This window comes from Cicer arietinum, chromosome 7 (genome assembly GCF_000331145.2).
Source record: "Cicer arietinum cultivar CDC Frontier isolate Library 1 chromosome 7, Cicar.CDCFrontier_v2.0, whole genome shotgun sequence".
Lineage (NCBI taxonomy): Eukaryota > Viridiplantae > Streptophyta > Magnoliopsida > Fabales > Fabaceae > Cicer > Cicer arietinum.
In genome coordinates, this window is record NC_021166.2 from 16,144,988 (window position 1) to 16,163,631 (window position 18,644).

Sequence of the window (18,644 nt, forward strand, 5' to 3'; positions counted from 1 at the left end):
GGGTTCGGACAAGAAGAAGGGAAGAAGGGCTTTGGGATGCGGAGGAGCGAGCGAAGCAGCTCGACGGAGAAGGACTTTGGGATGCTGATGAGCGAAGCAGCTCGAACGAGAAACCCAGCTCCCTAACCTAATGTGGCACCGGGTTCGGACAAGAAAAAGGGAAGAAGGGCTTAGGGCTCATGCAATTTTTGGGTATTGGTTTACCTTATCGAAAGAGAAAGTTGATACCTTTAAGAAATGGGGTTGGTCTGATCAAGATGAAGGCAGCCTCATTGTATGTTAACATCCATTTGATAAAATTAATTTAGTGATGACCTTTTGGGTCAATCAATTGGGGGGACCTTTTTTTTAAAAAATTAAACAGAAATTTTTTATAAAAAATAAACATTACCTACGGATAAGCTGTAGGAAAAATAATACGAAAATTTTTGGCAAAATTTAAGTTAGGATTGTATTTTTTTTTTCATTATCTACAGATTTTTTTAATTTTACCCACGGAATTACCGTGGTAATTAATTAAAAAAAAATTATTTTATACAACAATACACACGGTTTTTCCGTGGGTAACAATTAATTTACCCACGGATTACGATCCGTGGCTAATTTTTCCGTAGGTATACAAATGTTTTCTTGTAGTGAACCTAAATATATTTTTAGATACTAATTTAAATAATATTTAATTAAACATGTTTTTAATCATTAAAAAATTATCATATTTTAAGTTTAATATCTATGATAAATTTATTCACTCATTAATGATACATATTTTCTTTAAGAGATTAAAAGAATCAATATTTAATAAAAAGTTTCAAAATAAAAACTAATCAAAATTGTGAATGCAGAAATTCATTTAAGTTGATCGAACGATAAATCGTCATCTCCTCAGCTCCTCCACCTTTCTTCCGTTCCCGCTACTCCTCCATCCATTGAGCGAGAGAGAGAATGAAGATAGTAAGTTACAACGTGAACGGTTTGAGACCGCGTATATCGCAGTTCGGTTCTCTCCGGAATCTTCTTAATTCATTCGACGCCGACATTCTTTGCTTTCAGGTTCTCTCCAATTCACTTCTTTTTCTCCTTCCATTTTCCTCTATCTCTATCTCAACAACCACCTTCTTACCTGCAGGAGACTAAACTCAGGAGGCAAGAACTCACGGCAGATTTGGTTACGGTCGATGGTTACGAATCCTTCTTCTCTTGTACCCGAACTTCTCAGAAAGGACGAACCGCTTATTCCGGTAACCCTCTTTCTTTCATTTCCCTAACCAACATTACATGTTTTATTCAATAATCTACTTTCATTCATTGCCAATAACAAAACTTAGGTTTCAAATGAACCACTACTTTTGCTGCATAATTATTATGTTATTAGATATCATTAATAATTTAAGAAACCAGAAGTAATTAAATTTAACGACGTGACGTGTCATCAATATCAATGCTATATAGGTTTTAATCTACGAGTTAGATTTCCCACTGTTACACTAGCAGGACGTCGAATCAACGGCGGAGATTGTTTATACTTAACTTTACTGATATGTTATTTGAACCGTCTGATTTCAAATCAACGTCTGATCGTCTACTTTGTCGAACTGTGTGAACCTGCTACTGCAAGCAATCCAAGTCCTTTAATCTACTTTTTTTTTTCTTTCTTGGTGGCTTGTGGAAATTAAAACTCTAGTATAAATTGTACTAATTTTAAGACAAGAATTTTTATTTCAAGCACCAAAATCGAGACTAGACACGACATTCGCGCTGTATCTAAACGCTTTTAATAATTTAAGAAAAGAGAAGTAATTGAATGTAACTACATATATTGTGATGGTATGGAGATGGTTTCAATTTGAGATGTAGATGTTGCATAGTTTTTGACATACATGGTTGTCTGTGGAAATGAAATCTATAGTCTTAATTACTACTAATTTTTAAGCATTGAATTTCATTTGACTGTGCAGGTGTTATTACATTTTGTCGTGTAAAGTCTGCTTTTTCGAGTAACGAAGCAGCATTGCCCTTGGCAGCTGAGGAAGGCTTCACTGGCCTGATGTCTAACTCTCAAACTAGTCAAGACAAATTACCATTCTTCATGGAACATCTTGAGGATTTTTCTAAAGATGAGCTTCTCAATGTTGATAGTGAGGGAAGGTGCATTGTCACTGATCATGGTCACTTTGGTATGTGTCCTGTCTGTATATATGTCAATTATCAACATATATCTAAAATTAAATAAACTGAACCCTGGCTCCTTTGTTTACTTAGTTTCCCTTTTTAGACATATGAAGTGATTTAAAAGTTTGTGCATGTGACTACAAAGAATGATACATATGTTTTTCGAAAAATAAAATAATAGTTGTTATGACATAGTTGTGTTTGCATCTATATAGTTCTTTTCAATGTTTATGGGCCTCGAGTGGCAAGAGATGACACGGAGAGAACTCAGTTTAAGCAAAAGTTTTACAGGATACTGCAGGTATTTAAAATATTTATATATATGGAGTTCGTGAATGATATGATAAAAAATCATTAATTTGCACTTTGCATACTATTTTTTACGCTTCAAACTACAGCTTTTGTTCTTCTGCAGATATTGGCTGATATCTTATGCTGCAATAGCTAGTATTATTTGGTAAATATAATAGTAATTATAAGTCATGTTGATAATTTGGAACTAGAATTCGAAATTCTCCAAACCTTTTAATGTTGTGTAAGTTTGAAATGATTCATTCAATTGTATAATTTCTGACAAAATGTAGCTTGAAAACTGTTTATCCATTATAATATCTTTTGGGATTTTGGAAACTCTGAAGCTAGTGTAAAAAAATTGTTTTAGTATTATTCATTTGTGTTTCCCATAAATCAGCATGATTCAACGAACATTGAAATGGCAAATTCAGGAAAATCAATGAATGTTTTTAAAATTGGGATATGTTAATATCGTAGTTTATGTGCTTACCATTGATGCCTCTAGTTTTCAAAATTTTCACTTTTATTTTATTTTTCTGTTCGATTGATGTTGATAGTCACTTTTGATAGAAAAGATTGGAGTCTCTCCTACATCAAGGGAGGAGAATATTTGTTGTTGGGGATCTCAATATTGCACCATTTGCAATTGATCGGTGTGACGCGGGACCTGATTTTGACAATAATGAGTGAGCTATCTTCCAGATTCCTTTATAGTATCTTTAATTTCGAATACACGGATAATTTTTGTAACCCTTTGGTTGAATTCTCATGTAGGTTTAGAAGATGGTTCAAATCGATGTTAATTGAAAATGGAGGCCACTTTTCTGATGTCTTCCGAGCTAAGCATCCTGATAAGTAAGAATGCCCGGGTTACCTGTTATGTTGAATATCAAATATTGATGAGTAGTATCCCCATGGAAATTCAATTGTTGATACCATCCTTAACATCGTCTTATCCCGAAGAGGATAATATTCTAATTCTATCTTTTCTAAAAATGTTTTCTTGTCGTTTTTTCCCAGTATTAATATCTTGTTATCTTCACTTGGGATTATGTTGCTTTCAAATTGAAGTTACCTTTTCATTTTTTCAACTTCAGAGTATAGAAATGGATTGTTTGAAAACAATGAACTATGATTTTGCTTCCAATATTATTTTTATATTGTATTGCTGAGACATTTCTCTGTATTTGGCTTGTGTCATATGCACATCCTTCACATTTTGCCTTCTTTCTTCATTTGTGTTTTCAACATTTTGTGTGTAAGTCTTCACTCATCAGTACCATCATTATCAAAATGGTTAAGTCATAAATGCTCATATTGAATATTTTTACGCAGAAGGGATGCATACACCTGTTGGTCACAAAGTTCAGGTGCTGAAGTGTTTAACTTTGGGAGTAGAATCGACCATATTCTATGTGCTGGTTCTTGCTTACATATATCAGGTGACCTGCAAGGCCATAATTTTGTAAGATGCCATGTTAAAGAATGTGAAATTCTAACACAGTACAAACGTTGCAAACCAGAAAGCACACCGAGGTAAGTTACAAATATTGCATATTGAATGAGTATTGAATATAATAAATTATTGCAACTTGTTGTTGAATATGTTGGTCTTACCATTCAATTCTCTATGTTGTGGAATTTCACACTGCACGTTTATGGAACTTCAAATACGTTTTATACCTTTCTTTTTCTAACTCCTAGTGATGTTTTTCACCGCTACTGCGTCAAATGGTTCAAGCTTTGCACAAATCTGTGCTGCATGTCTTCCTGGAGGCTAGGGTATAGGTTTTAACTTTGATTTGATGATCTGCACAGTGTCCGCAGGTGGAAGGGAGGACAGAGCGTTAAACTTGAAGGATCTGATCATGCTCCAGTTTGTTTGACTTTAATGGAAATTCCTGAGGTCCCTCTGCATAGTACTCCCTCTTTATCTGCTAGATATACTCCCATGGTTCATGGCGTACAACAAACTCTAGGTACCAAAACCTTGATTTATCTTTGGAATAAGATGGCAGTTTTTGTATGTAAGACATTAATGTTTATATTTTTCTGAACCTTTTTAATTGAAGTGTCGTTTTTGATGAAAAGACGAGTTTCTGAATCGTACGAGGTGGCACATGGAGACATTTCAATGGTCAGTACTCGCGAGAGAATAGATGAACCAGTTGACAAAATTGGTTTGTCTACCTCTGAATGTGATTTTCTTCCAAACAGAGATTCAGAAGGTAGCATTCTGGAACCAAATGAACTTTCCACAGGTTTTTCTCAGAAGATTGTCTCTAAATCAGGAAGTGTATATGAAAAATCAAAAATTCGGAAATGCAATGAATCCAAGAAAAAAGCTAGAAATAGTCAATCGTCCCAGCTCTCACTTAGGTCATTTTTCCAGAAAAGCACAAATCTTGACAATGGTGTCAAAGACTCTTGTATTGGTTTCTCAAATAATCAGGCAGAACCCTCACATCCCAATCCTCAATTAATTGAAACTTCTAAAGTGTTGGATCACAGTAGCAACGTTGTGCAAGACGAGGTGAATGCTGATGCGTGTTATCAGGATTTACCTGAACTAAATGATAGTTCTAGAAAGGAAGGAAAAAGTAATGTAGCTTCAGAAGAGTGGCAAAGAATACAAAAATTGATGCAGAGCAGTATACCTCTTTGTAAGGGACACAAGGAACCTTGTATTGCTCGGGTGGTAAAGAAACAAGGAGCTAATTTCGGTCGCAGATTCTATGTTTGTGCTCGTGCTGAGGTAATTTATTTCGATTAAGTGGTTTTGTGCATTGTGCTTCTATCTCTGAAAATGATTCTTTGCACTGCACTGTGATTCTTGTGCTCTTATGACTCATTTTAACCCAATATTTTGAATCCTGCAGCTCTCTAAGGGTTGATCAATTCATTGTTAGTCCTTAAATGGTTGGAGGGATGAAAAAGTTAAGAATTTGAAGTTTAAAAGAGTAAATTTACAGTCTAGATCTAAGTACTAATTCTACTCTTAACTTAATAACTAGCACAGTTGCACCGTCCAACACTTGTTTTTGGGGAGGGATTGGCCTCTAACTTCTAATGACCTATCTATGTCATGTGTCTGCAATGAGTTTACATTATAACAATAACTGCTGGTGGCTTAATAATCTGTTTAGAACCTTGTCTCTTCTTGGTATTCATTCCATAGTTTGTTATTATTATCACACTATGCACTAAGTGGTGAATATTAACATGTTTTCATCTTTGCAGGGCCCTGCATCTAATCCTGAAGCAAACTGTAGCTACTTCAAATGGGCTACTTCAAAGTCTAGGAATAAATAACATAGGCCAATAACCTTTAAATCAAGAGATGATTCAGATGCTCGCCTTATCCAAATTCTTCTTCTGGTGACAATATGGAGCATCCAAGTTTTGAATGATTCTGAAAGTGCAACCTATTTGAAGGAAATTCCTATCATACCTTTTATTCATCATTTTCGACACATCGTTGCCTCCTTGATTCTCTGGAGGAAAGCATAAGGAATTGGATAAAAGAAAATTTGTTCTATTGTCAATGTTCCATCTCAGCTAACATGGTTTGGATCCTACCGCTCTATCACGCAAATTGAGGCAACCCGATAACTGGTGGTGATTTATCTACTGAAGATTCTGGTTAACATGTCCCTGCACCATGTTTGTTATGAAAAGTGCTCTCTCAAGATAGTGGTGGTTTTACGACAACTTGGGGTGTAAAAGTTCCTCACCCTTTATTTTCTTAAGGTTAAAGGTTTAAATGCCATAAGATGAAAATGGTCGTTTGAAGTGGTAGAATCTTGTTGTTTGCCTGATTCATAAGGAGAAGAGTGCAGTCACATTGACATATGACTTTTAGGTGATGTTATGCGATTAAATTAAGGTATGAGAATTGTTAATTTCAACTAGTAGTAGTGTTGAAGAAGGGGTGGTATCAGAAGGTCAATTGATAGCTCTCTTTGTAATGTTGCTAATGTTGCATCCTTTAACGATAGAAAAACTAGTCTGTTAAAAATATAGCATGTTCTTTGACCAAAAAATAGTGTTTTCATGAGTAATTTAATTAGCATTTTTTGTGTTGTATAATTTATAAATTCTTGAGTGCAACATTTGTTAGGAAGGATGAATGGATTGATAATCTTAAATGAAAAAAATAAAATTATGAATCATGAAGTGCACATTAAAAAGAACATACGGTCATGTTTGTTATTGTACATTTTAAAGATTTTCGGTAGAGCTTATACATTTGATCTGGAATTTTTTGTTTTAAAAGCTACATTTAAAAATAAAGTCAATGTTGTTTAATATCTTAGGACTGCATCAAAGGTCAACTTTAATCCTCTATCTTTTTATATTAGTTTTAGATGAACTCCAATAACTAGATGTATGTCTTTCATAGATTATATAGTTATACTTGGAGTTCTTAACAAATAATAATATCATTCTTTGTGAATTTTAATTTGATATCTACATATTAAAATATAATATTTCAATTTTTATCGGACTCAAAGGTATTCAACTAAGGTGGTTTTATATTTCATCCTCAATATTTTTAAAAACTTCCAAATACAAAATTTGTCAATCTTAACATATATTTTATAAATTAGAATTGACTAATTCAAACACAATTTAAAGTTTTTTTGAGAACATTTGAGAGTTAGAGAAGAAACAACCTCTAGAAAACAAATATACAAGCGATGCAAAATTCCTTTGAACAGTTTATTAAGTTCATTTATTTTGCATGAAATAAGATAGATACTTATTTTATTGAGACCTTTCTTCAAAACTGTTTGATCAACCTTTTCCATATCACAAAGTCCAAAACAAGTTAGGGCAAATGCTTTTATTATTAACGGGACTCCAAATATTCGTGGGGTCTTTCTATTTTTAATTTGTAACTTTGAGATTATATATTTTGTTGTCAATTCTTTTTGGCGTAGTTTATAAAGGAAAATTTCAATCTTCCCGTTCTTTTGACTTCATGTTTATATGAACACAAGCTCCCAAACAATCCTTTTATTCACGGATAATCAGAGCACTCTTTACAATAGTTAATGCCATATAACGAATTTGACAAATATATATACATATGTAAAATAAAAGACACTAATTATAAAAAATAAAAATAAAAAGATTTTGTAATAAAAATACGAAAAGAAACCATTATGCCACGCAAACAAATAGCAACAAAATATAAGAACCATAATGCTGGTAAAGAGTTGAACATCCTTGGCGACTGTGTGAGCAGACTGCTGAGGATCATGGAATGTGTAGAACAGAGACTTGATGGAATGAAGGTGAAAAAGGGAAAGATAATTACTACATATGCAGAGGGTGAAAGAGTGAAAAATGGTGCTGTGCGAAATGAGTTATGAGAGGCTACGAGAATGAGCTTCTACGTGTGAAAAATGGTTACAACTAGACGTGATTTTGTGCCGTGAATAAGGGAAGAATAATTGGATGTGATATGTGCAGGTAAGAGGTAGAAAATTCTATACAGTAAAAATACATTTCCTTTATTAAAAAAAGAGTGTTTTTTACTTTAAATATTAGGACCCAAACAAAAAGAGGTGTTCACAAGGCACCTCATCAAAATTGGTTATAGATCTGTCTTAAAGCAGTTGATTTGTTTCAGTTAAAAATGCTAATCATCAGAACCGGGTGTAAATTAGTCTGATAAAATATGTTCTTTTTAATAATCTAATAGTAGTATACAAAAGCCACATACATTGAACAATTAATAACTTGAAAAACACAATCCTCCACTAGTAGAAATGCAGTGCTCTGAATTTTTCAAGATTATAAAGCATGGATATACATTATGCTGTTCAGAGCTAACAGCAGAAATAGTAAGATTCAGCAGAGAATTGTATCATATTACTCAAAGCAGTAACTAGGTGCTGAAAAGTTATGTTGTTATCATACAATCAATGCAACTTATCAAGGATAAAGATGTCTTAAAACTAATGCTCATTAAACAAATGACAGGACCTTATCACATCAAACGTAGACATAGGTGAATGACATCAGTATAAAATGCAGAAGGAGCAAATTACTAGACGGAAAAATCAATACTGGGAATTCACACATATCATGCATTTACAACTATTTTAAACTAAAAGGAAAACTTATTAAACAAAATATCACTTGTACAGTAAACAATTTGAGATCATAAGTTTCACGGACTTCTCAATCTTCATCATCGGAGCTTGCCTCATCACTACTATAATCACTACTATCACTTCCTCCTAGATCCAAATTAACATGCTGCACTTGAATAACTTCCGGCTGCTTGGGCTGAGGAATGTGAGGAAGTAATTTTGGTTCCTCAAATCTTGGTACTTGAAGGGAGTCCATAGGAGGCAATGCCACAGGATCCCCTGGTTTCCACCCAGGTGGCGGCTTAATTGGTATATCAATAGGCAATTGTACAGGCATTCCAGGCTTCCAACCAGGGGGAACCGAAAAATTTGGAGGTAGCAGCCCTTGAATTGCGGACAAATTCGATAGTGGATTGGTATCCACAGGATGTACAGGTGGAGGCTCAATAATAGCCTCAACTGTTTTCTCCTTAGTTTCAACTGCTCTAGGCAATCCAATATCAAGGTCTGCAAAATTATATAACTGTGAAGCTCTCATTTGTTCTTCTTGTGGTGCAGGTGGCAATGCACCACGAAGAGGAGCCGTTCCTGCTCCGAATTCTGGTGGTGCAAAGGTTGTGTAACTTATTCGATGGGCATAGGATAATATATCTGACAGCTTCAGCTGAGAAGAGACAGTTGAGGTGGTTAAAGAATCATCTTCACTGCCATCTCCTGATTTGAATCTCTTGGTGCTACGGTGATAATCAGAGTAATCATCAACAAGAATGTCAAGTACCCGCTCAGCATCTTTGAGTTTGTTGGCAAATGCAAGAAGTGCCAGATCTTTTGAGCGAATTTCGCGGTCAATCCTCTGCTTAGCATCTCGTAGATCAATAATTTCTTGGAGTTCAGAAACAGCTTCAAAGATTTGGGTTTGAAGTGCGGTGAAGAGTGAAATAATTTCTTTGGTGGTGGAAGGCGAAGACTCAAGCGAGGAAGATGAATGTGATTGGCTTTGGGAAGAAAGGAATGTTGGGAGCGATCCACGGAATGCAGTGACCCAAACAGACCTGTTGGGTGATACTTCAAAGAGTTTAGAAGCTAAGGAAGACATTTGAAAAAGAAGTGATTGTGCTCTAGGAAGGGGTGGTAAAAGAGAGAGTAAAGCAGCTGAAGGAGTTGCGGACTGGCGGTCTTGGTGATGATGGGTCTGTGAAGGAGGTAGCTTTGGAGGGTTGGGGTTCAGAATTGATGGTGAGTTAGGGTTTGTAAGACCTAACCTAGCAGGGGACTGCACAATTTGGTGTTGAAGCATTTTGTATCAACGCCTGTTGTCTTTTTAGTACTCTTGTATCTCTAAATAAAAAATCAGGCAGCAGATCGGAGAGCAGGGCTGCACCAGAACCACCCAGTCATAATATCAACTGTGCAACAGAAGAACGTAAGAACAATCATTCAGTGTATAAAACTTCACATGTGCTCTCAAAAAAAAGAAGAAGAAACATATCACATATGTAACAAGTGATGTCCTACTTTCTTAAGACATAAATCCAAGTCCAAAGAAAGTATAATAATTTTTTTATATATTATTCCCTTTCATGTTTGAAGTTAAATTGAACTATTTGATTTTAAAAAAATCTATGATACAGAAATGAAAGTAGTGAATGTTTACTTAGTTTGACATACAAAATTATGAAGTAACCATGGCTAATTTGCAATCAACAACTGATGAAATGGACACATATTAGCAAGTATGTTAGAATAATTCACAAAAATCCTCAGTATAACATATAAACTAACAATCTTTTTATGATCCAAAAAACTGTACAATAACCAATGAATGGTAGTTAAGCTTTAGATGATTGCTTAGTTACATCATGATGCAATTTGATTCTCTATATTTAATTCAATTAAATTATATAGTAGGATTCTGTGATCAATTAGATACTTCTAATTTAACAATAACAACAAAAGCTTGTTCCCTTAACCAAAAGAAAACCTAATACCAAGACTTTAAAATTCACAGTAACAAAAAAGAAGTTAACAAAACTATCAAAAGTCTACTAAGATTCACAAGAGTCCTAGAGTTAAAAAGGAATTGAAGCAAGCATACGAATTAATAGCAAAATAAAATCATTCTAAACAAAACTTAAGGTAATCCTATGAGAAATCAACTAATCACATCAACGTCTTCAAAATTCCTGCACTGGAAATCACATCATATGAGAAACCCGATTTTTGAAGTCGAATTTATCAAACAGAAAACCTAACCTCAAATGCGCGATGTAATGAACCTCTTCGTTTTCCTCCTCTTGAAAACCCTCATTGTCAAGATGATCTATCACTCCTTTGATGTTTTCGAATGACGACGGCGACGGCAATGAGCAGTTGAGAGAAGCTGCCAAAGCTCAAAAGTAGAGTAGAGATTCACTCCGTTTTCAGCAATATATTTTTTGTTTGTAATTTATTGCTCAAAAGAGGAGAAGGAGAAACTCGGTGGAAGTGAGTAGAAAAATATTTTGAAAACGAGAAGGTGTTAAATTAAATTAATTAATTATGTCTTCTTATTGTAGAAAAAAGAATTGCTAAAAATGAGAAGTTCTTTTTAGTAGTTTTTTAAAAAGTTATTTTTTATAATTGATTTAAAAAAAATTAATGTAGATAAACACAAAATAGGTGATACTTTTTTTTAAAATTTCTAAAAATAATCTCTAAATTATTGTATTAAAATCAATTTTTTTATATAATATGTAATTATAGTACAATTTTATTTAAATAATTCATTTTTAAATCGAGTTTAAATTTAGTTTAAGTTTTGCTTAGATACTTTCATTTTTTTTTATTTGACTTTTTAAGTTACATTTATTTTAGATCGTTAATCGTTTATCTCATTTTCAATAACAATTAATACAATTGAAAATATTTAATAATTATAAACTTCGCCAAATCTTGTAACTATATCTCTCGTATACTAATAATTCTTAAAACATTCATAAAAAATTATAAATTATTTATATTTCTTCATTTTCTTTACAATCATTTAGATACGTGTATAGTCTTAAATTTTTTGTAATAAAGATTTTTAAACATAAGCAATGTCATTAACATATTTTATTTGCAAAGCAATTTTAATAGCGAATTTGCTACAATGTTTCGATTAGATTTTAATATTTCATAACACAAATTTGAAAAAATGATAAAACTTAAAGGATCACATGCATAATTTAATATAATATTAATTGTGCAAAATGAGTACAACTTAAAGGAATAAATAGAGAAGAAAAATCTTAAAAGACTTAAGCGGGAATACTATTAAATTTAAAGAATTAAAGATGTAGTTTGTGTAATTTATTTTATTTTTCTAATTTAATGTGGTTTTATAATTTACTTTGGGTCATTTTTTTTAGGATGAAATAAGTTTTTTGTACCTATAAAATTTCAACATTTTGTTTTTTATCCATATAAAAAAATTTATAGTTTTTCGGTCTCTAAAAAGCTTTTATTTAGAATGTTTATTTCTAATTTTAAATCAACCCATTCGTACATGTCTTTTGAAGAGAAAATCTTTTGTTGCGTTGTTTGATTCTTTGATTCTGGAGCCACACAATCATGTGCACTTAGCCTATGATTTGTTAGTATCCACCCTTCCAAACAAATATGTGATCACTAATTTCTTGTGTGATGATTGCAAACTAAGCATATATAGTTGATCATTTGTAGTAGATTCAGTCTATGTATCTTTGAAGGATATTGACATCATCATTGGAATTGATTAACTAAGATAATGATGAGCTTCTAAATTATTTGGACAAAATTGTTGTGTTTGAAACATAAATCTTGGAAGGTGTTTATTAAAACAATTTAAATCGTGATGTTATAACCACATCAATTCAGAAAAATGTAAAGATAAATGAACTACTGGTTATCAGAATTTTTTTAAGAATATTAATGAAAGTTCAATTAGCTGCATATTAAACGTAACTTAATATTAATAAACAATATTAATGAAAGTAAGTTTATTACAAAAGTAACTCTCATTCAAATTTTAATAAAAATATAATTTTATATTTATCAATTAATATAATCATTAATTTTATTAAACGCTTCAAATTCAACAAGCCGTTGGAGAATAACCTTCAAAAACAGTTGGCAAGCTCTTGTTGCTTTAACTACAACTTATAATTTTCAACCACAAAAAATAAAAATACAACTTACAACTGCAAAACAAAAACTGTACAGTAATCTTTGTCTAATTTCATGAAAATTTTAATTTATCCCTTTATTTTGAAATTACAGTAAATAATATACTGCCGTTACAAGTGAAACTCTTTTTAAAATGTATTTAAAGTAAAAATCTTGTTTTAATAAACACACTAATACCATTAAAAGTATCCTCAAGTTGCTCCTATACTAGTTTATTGTAAAAAAATTGTTTCAACTTCAATGGTTTGTTTTTGTGATAAAACAAAATGTATTTGATTCAATAAATTGTGAGTTAGATTTTTATCGAACTTAAAGTTGTTTTAGTTGAACTGCGATACCATCCTTTCATTTTAAATTTGTAAAAAACAATACTTCAAAAGTCCAATTCTTCCTATGAGTATAAGCACATTAGTATAATAAGTTAATTAATATTAGAACAATGTTATGAAAACATAAGATTAAACACAAATACAATATTTTATATTAGAACATAAGTATAAAATGTGATTTCTATGTATTTTATATGTATTTATCTCATTTTATATAAAGTTTTGTGTTCTAATAATATTATTCTTATTATAAATATATAAATATATAATTTTGTCATTAACTTTCACGAATAATATTTAGGAACACTTGAAGTAAAAAAAGAATAATATTTTTCTCTCATTCAAATGAGTTGAGGTGGTACCTATTTCCTAGTTATCAGGTTCGATTCCCACGGAAGATGGTACTTATTTTTCAAATAGGGGACTCAATTCCTATAGATGACAAAAACCCATTATTTCTAACGGTGGCTCATGGTGTGAAAGTAATTTTAACTTATAAATTTATGGTAAACCCACGACATATTATTTTTTTATTTTTTAAAAACTTCCATTCTTCTTCGTCTCAACGCCGCCTCAAGACATAGAGATATTTAAAATAAATTTAAATATGATGCATTTTAAATATTTTTTTTCAATTGATAATTAAGTCGATTAATTTAATATTTGTTGAAACAAAATTAATCTAAGATAAGATTTATTATTTTTAGATTTGAATATATCAAAATGTGATACATTTTTTTTAAGTACAAAATATATTTGGAGGTCTTTATATTAAGTAAAAATATTTTTTTAAGACACTTAAAATAGTTGTTTTTTAGTCTTACGATTGGAGCCATTCTACATCTTTGTCAAAACACATATTTAGAAATAAAATTAATAGCATTGATACTTACAACATACTATAAAAAGTTAAAATAATAACATAGATAAAAAAATAAAATAATTTAAATGAGTAATAATTTATTTCATTGACAAAACATTTAATGATTGTCTTTAACTAAAAAACTGTTTAATATATGGTAAATTGAATGATTATGTTTGATAATATAAAATAATTGGTACACTCATTTTAAACTCAAATAAAATTGGTTATCATACTGACTCTCTAAAATTTAGATAATAAATTAAAGGCAGATTTTGTCTATTTTTTCTGTAAATTTTTGTCAACATTTTAATCAATATCACCAAAGTCACAAAAGTTTAGGGCCGGCCCAAAGGCCATGCCATAAAAGTTAGGATTGTTGGCTTTCGTACCCCCAATTAAACTTGTACCGCCAATTAATTTTTTTTATTGAAATATCTAAAATAACCTCAAAAAAATTAGTAAAAATAAAAATAAAACGAAAAATCAAAACAGTTGTATTCCCACATTAAAAAATCGGAAAAAGTGAGTATTGAGGAAAAAAAAAATTTACCGAAGATTTCAAGAGGAATGAAATTTCCAGTAGTTATAAATGCATACCGGAAATTTCAAAAATGAAATTTCCGGGAAGGTTCACCGGAAATTAGAAAAATCCAGTATACATTTTCAATACCGGAAATTTCAAATTTCCGGATGGATTCCCGAAAATTTCAAATTTTCGGTATCTTCACCGGAAATTTCATTCATCTTTGAAATTTCCGGTACACTGTATATGTTTTTAATTTTTTTGTTTTATATAATTTTTTTAATTTTTTTTCAATGATCTAAGTTTAAACGGACATGTACACCTTTTAGTTGAAGTATCTGTGTTATTTTGTCCACATCTATCACAACCAATAATTAATTTTGACTTTCTTCCTCTCTTTCCAGTCTCTACGTCTGATCGAGTAATGATAACTGCTACTCGATTTTGTCGGTCGATCTCTCTTGCCCATGATATGACAGCTTCTCGTGACTCAAAAATTTGATCAGTTGTAAATGCTTCAGTTAAATCTATAAATATTGGTCGTGTGTTTTCCATCCCTATTTCAAAAAAAAAATTAAAAAGATATTAAAAAATTAAATTTATTAACTACCGGATTTTTCAAAAATTTGAAATTTCCGATACGTAAATTTCAAAAACTAATATTGAAAATGTAACTACTGGAAATTTCTTTGACCAAATTTCTGGTATTACAAATAACTACCGGAAATTTAGTTGTCAAAATTAAACCTACCGAAAATTTCGTTGAAGGGGTGATATTTTGGAGTAATTATTTTTTTACCACGCACGCGAATGAATTTATTAAGAATAAAATTGGGTTTTTAACAAATTGGGAGTACAAGTTTAATTGGAGGTACAAAAGTTAACATTCAAAAGTTAGAGCTTTAGGCCTAAAAAATCAGTCTAAGTAAAAAAGAAAATAGTCTCAACAATAAATAGTTTATAATAATTATTGATTATGTTGCAAAAATTCTAAAAACTATATGTTAATTTAGTTGGTAAGGTGTAAAATTTTGAGGTTCAACTCTAGAATATGTCATTAGTTCTACCCTGTTCCAAGACCGATGGAGCCCCGATAGTGAGCTTTGATCGAGAGAAAGAAAAAAAAAGTAAAAGTGAAGAAAAAATAATAATATATTGAGGGTTGAAAAATCAAAAGTTAAATTCTTTAAATAATTAAAAAAATGTTTTACAAACACCTATACACTCCACAATTACAAATAATAAAAAATAATAATAATTGTGTGATGACAATGTAATAGAAATAAAGATATTGAATGAGGGTAGAAAAATTATATTTTATAATTTTACAAATATTATGATTGAAATAATTAACTTGATAAGTAATAAATAAATTTAAAAGTTAAATTTACTTATGAAACATCCACCAACATATTAGAACTAAGAATTGACAAATTTCCAAATATTCCTAATAATTCACTTAATTAGTAACGCATTCCATGGCGATCTAATAATTGCGGCTTCAGATAAAAAATAAAAAATGAAAAAGACTGCAGAAACTCAGTCAGTCGAACGAATCAACTCACTACCAACATTGATCCGTTTCCCAATTCCGGTTATGGTATCCAGAAAATCTCGTCGCCATCAACGGTTGCCGTTGCCGGAACAAGCTTCTATCATAACTGGCACGCTTCTCAGGATCTGACAACGTGGAGTACGCAGCATGAATCTTCATAAACTTATCCGCCGAAGAGTCCTTCCGATCAACCGCCGCCACGTCAGGATGAGAAACCCTCGCGAGTCTCCGGTACGCCGCTTTGATCTCTCGATTAGAAGCGACGGCAGCAACTCCGAGAATCTCGTAATGTGTCGACGTGCAGGAAGCCATACTTTGATGAAGCTGCAGATACGAAGGCCGAGTGGCGGTGGCTGTTGCAGAGATTAGTACTTGCCTGGATCTGACGTGGCACGATTGTGGTGAAATGGATTTGCCGGAGAAAGTGGCGGTGGTGCTGAGAGGTGTGGGAAATGATGTTGAGATCATGATAAATACGACGTCGTTATTGTAAGTTGAAGATGATGAGTATCGGGTTGTGATATATAGGAAGAGTGGGGTCCACATAACAGTCCCAAAATAACTATCGTTGTGCTGAGTTTGCAGTTTCAATCGGAAAAGAAAAAATCAATCTTATCCATTCGGCGTTGGATTTTTTTGCTGCTGACTCATGACGTCCTCTGGCTTATCCAGGTGTCAAAATAATCTCTCATCACATCATTTATGACTCATGAAGAAGTAGTCCACACTTATTTTAAAGAGAAAAAAGAAATTGAATTTTATAATAAAAAATGCTAAAAGTGAATTTGAGGTTAACTTTTAAATTATAGATTTAATTATAATTTTAGTCTCTCAATTTTTACTTATTTATGAAATTGGTCTTTTTATTTTAAAAGCCGACAGTTTTTGTCTCTCCATCTAAATTTTAAACTAACAAATGATGACATAGAATAAAACGTTGTAAAAACTTAGATTTCAACTTCAGAAATTTTTCATACTTTTAATTTGATTAATGACATATGAATAATTAATGCATCTAGATGGTTCTATATTATAGAATTGTATGTCACGTCATCAAAAATATGTTAAATCATTTTTTTTAGTTCAAAAATATGAGAGTAAGATCAAAGCTGTCGACTTTTAAAATAGAGGAACCAATTTTGTGAACTGATAATAATAGAGGGACCAAAACTACAAATAAATCTAAATTATAATAATTGCACACATAGTTATATATTATCATATAAATTTATTGTTATTTACAAATATAATTAAACTTATGTCGCATTTTTCAAAAGAATTTTTTTACTCGTGTACATGTTTTTACACTTATTTTTGTACATATTAATAAAAATCTCAAGTCCCAATTGCTTCCATTTTGATTCACTTTGCATGTGCATTGCAATGCTCTGTAAACAAAAAAACTAATATTAGACAATATTAGTTAGCCTTTTTTACAAGGCAAAAAAACATCTTCCTATAAGCATTGCATAAACATACCTTTGCAACATCTAATATTCATACCTTTATGTGAACCACCAATTGACATGAAGGGGACAAAACTAGCGAGATTGCACAAATGCAACAATCTAGCAAAGGAGATTGAAAATTAGTGAATGTTAGAACCACGTTGATTTGAAAAACTATGACCTTTACTTGTTTCGATGATAATAAAACTTATTTTGTGGGAATAATTTAAAACACTAATATTTTATTTAAGTGTGCGATTTACAGATCATGTAATTTTATGACTTTACGGTGCATCCTCTGATGTTTGGACAAGTTAAATGAAAACCATAATTTTTCTATGAAAATCATTTTTTTTAAGTCCGTTGAACGCACACTGAAACACACCTCTGGTGATTCTGTTGTTGTAAGTGATGATCGTCTGCCTCTAATAAGTGCGACAAACATATGATCGTCTGGCTCTGATAATGTTGACAAGCATTTGATCGTCTAACTTTGATGGAAAGTTAACGCTAGGAAAAAGTCAAATATGTTTATCATCTGCTCAACATCTTGAATATATTAATTGTTTGAAGATATGTGTGACATACTCTAATTATGATAACCTTTGCTCTTTATGTATATGTATCAAGATACACAAAATCAAGTATAAGGTGAATCAATCTACAAAGATTTGATACAAAATTTTGTGATACATGTTGACGTGTAACCGTTATCGAAGAATACAAACGAACACTATAATAAGCACAATACAATTGTCTATGCGCTCTTATTCTTAACCCTATTGTTTCATCTAAATCCTGAGAGATATTCACTTTTTAATAGCATAGCTTTGTAAGCACACTTTTAGGATAGTTATTCAGAAAACCCATAAACACATTATGTTTGTAACCTAGTCTAGTAGCGGCTGCATATCTCAATAACTTGACTATAATAAGATAGAAGATCGAGAAGACCTGAACACAGTCATATTGACTTGTAGGTGTTTAGTGGACATGTGATTCATGTTGTGCATTAGTGGATTAAATCTTTCAGTTTGAAGGGATTAGACATATCTACTATGTTGACGATGAACCAGGATAAATTGACCTGTGTTGTTATGTGTTTACTGCCTTATTTGCTATGATTTATCACTATTTTTTTTTGAAAAATATTTTTTAAAATAAAACACATT

The 18,644-nt window shown here is 31.6% G+C and overlaps 3 protein-coding genes across 4 annotated transcripts; 1 reads left to right on the forward strand and 2 right to left on the reverse strand.

The window, feature by feature from the left end:
* Positions 1-815: 815 nt before the first annotated feature.
* On the forward strand, positions 816-6,552 carry LOC101493577 (DNA-(apurinic or apyrimidinic site) endonuclease 2). 2 transcript variants are annotated; one of them, XM_012718276.3, is made up of 10 exons: positions 816-1,050; positions 1,127-1,238; positions 1,956-2,174; positions 2,385-2,470; positions 3,034-3,149; positions 3,238-3,318; positions 3,799-3,999; positions 4,291-4,442; positions 4,536-5,218; positions 5,704-6,552. In XM_012718276.3, exons 1-10 carry the CDS (start codon positions 943-945, stop codon positions 5,773-5,775), a joined length of 1,830 nt encoding a protein of 609 aa, XP_012573730.1. In that variant the 5' UTR covers positions 816-942; the 3' UTR covers positions 5,776-6,552. The 2 variants fall into 2 exon arrangements, with proteins under 2 accessions (XP_012573730.1, XP_004509360.1); XM_004509303.4 differs by having other exon boundaries at positions 817-1,050; positions 4,282-4,442.
* Positions 6,553-8,415: 1,863 nt separating this feature from the next.
* LOC101493894 (mediator of RNA polymerase II transcription subunit 4-like) lies at positions 8,416-11,035 on the reverse strand. The gene is made up of 2 exons (XM_004509304.4): positions 10,821-11,035; positions 8,416-9,973 (listed from the first exon to the last, which is right to left on the reverse strand). Exon 2 carries the CDS (start codon positions 9,862-9,864, stop codon positions 8,656-8,658), a length of 1,209 nt encoding a protein of 402 aa, XP_004509361.1. The 5' UTR covers positions 9,865-9,973; positions 10,821-11,035; the 3' UTR covers positions 8,416-8,655.
* A 4,730-nt stretch (positions 11,036-15,765) lies between these two features.
* LOC101494220 (chaperone protein dnaJ 11, chloroplastic-like) lies at positions 15,766-16,589 on the reverse strand. The gene has a single exon (XM_004509305.4). It carries the CDS (start codon positions 16,568-16,570, stop codon positions 16,034-16,036), a length of 537 nt encoding a protein of 178 aa, XP_004509362.1. The 5' UTR covers positions 16,571-16,589; the 3' UTR covers positions 15,766-16,033.
* Positions 16,590-18,644: the final 2,055 nt, after the last annotated feature.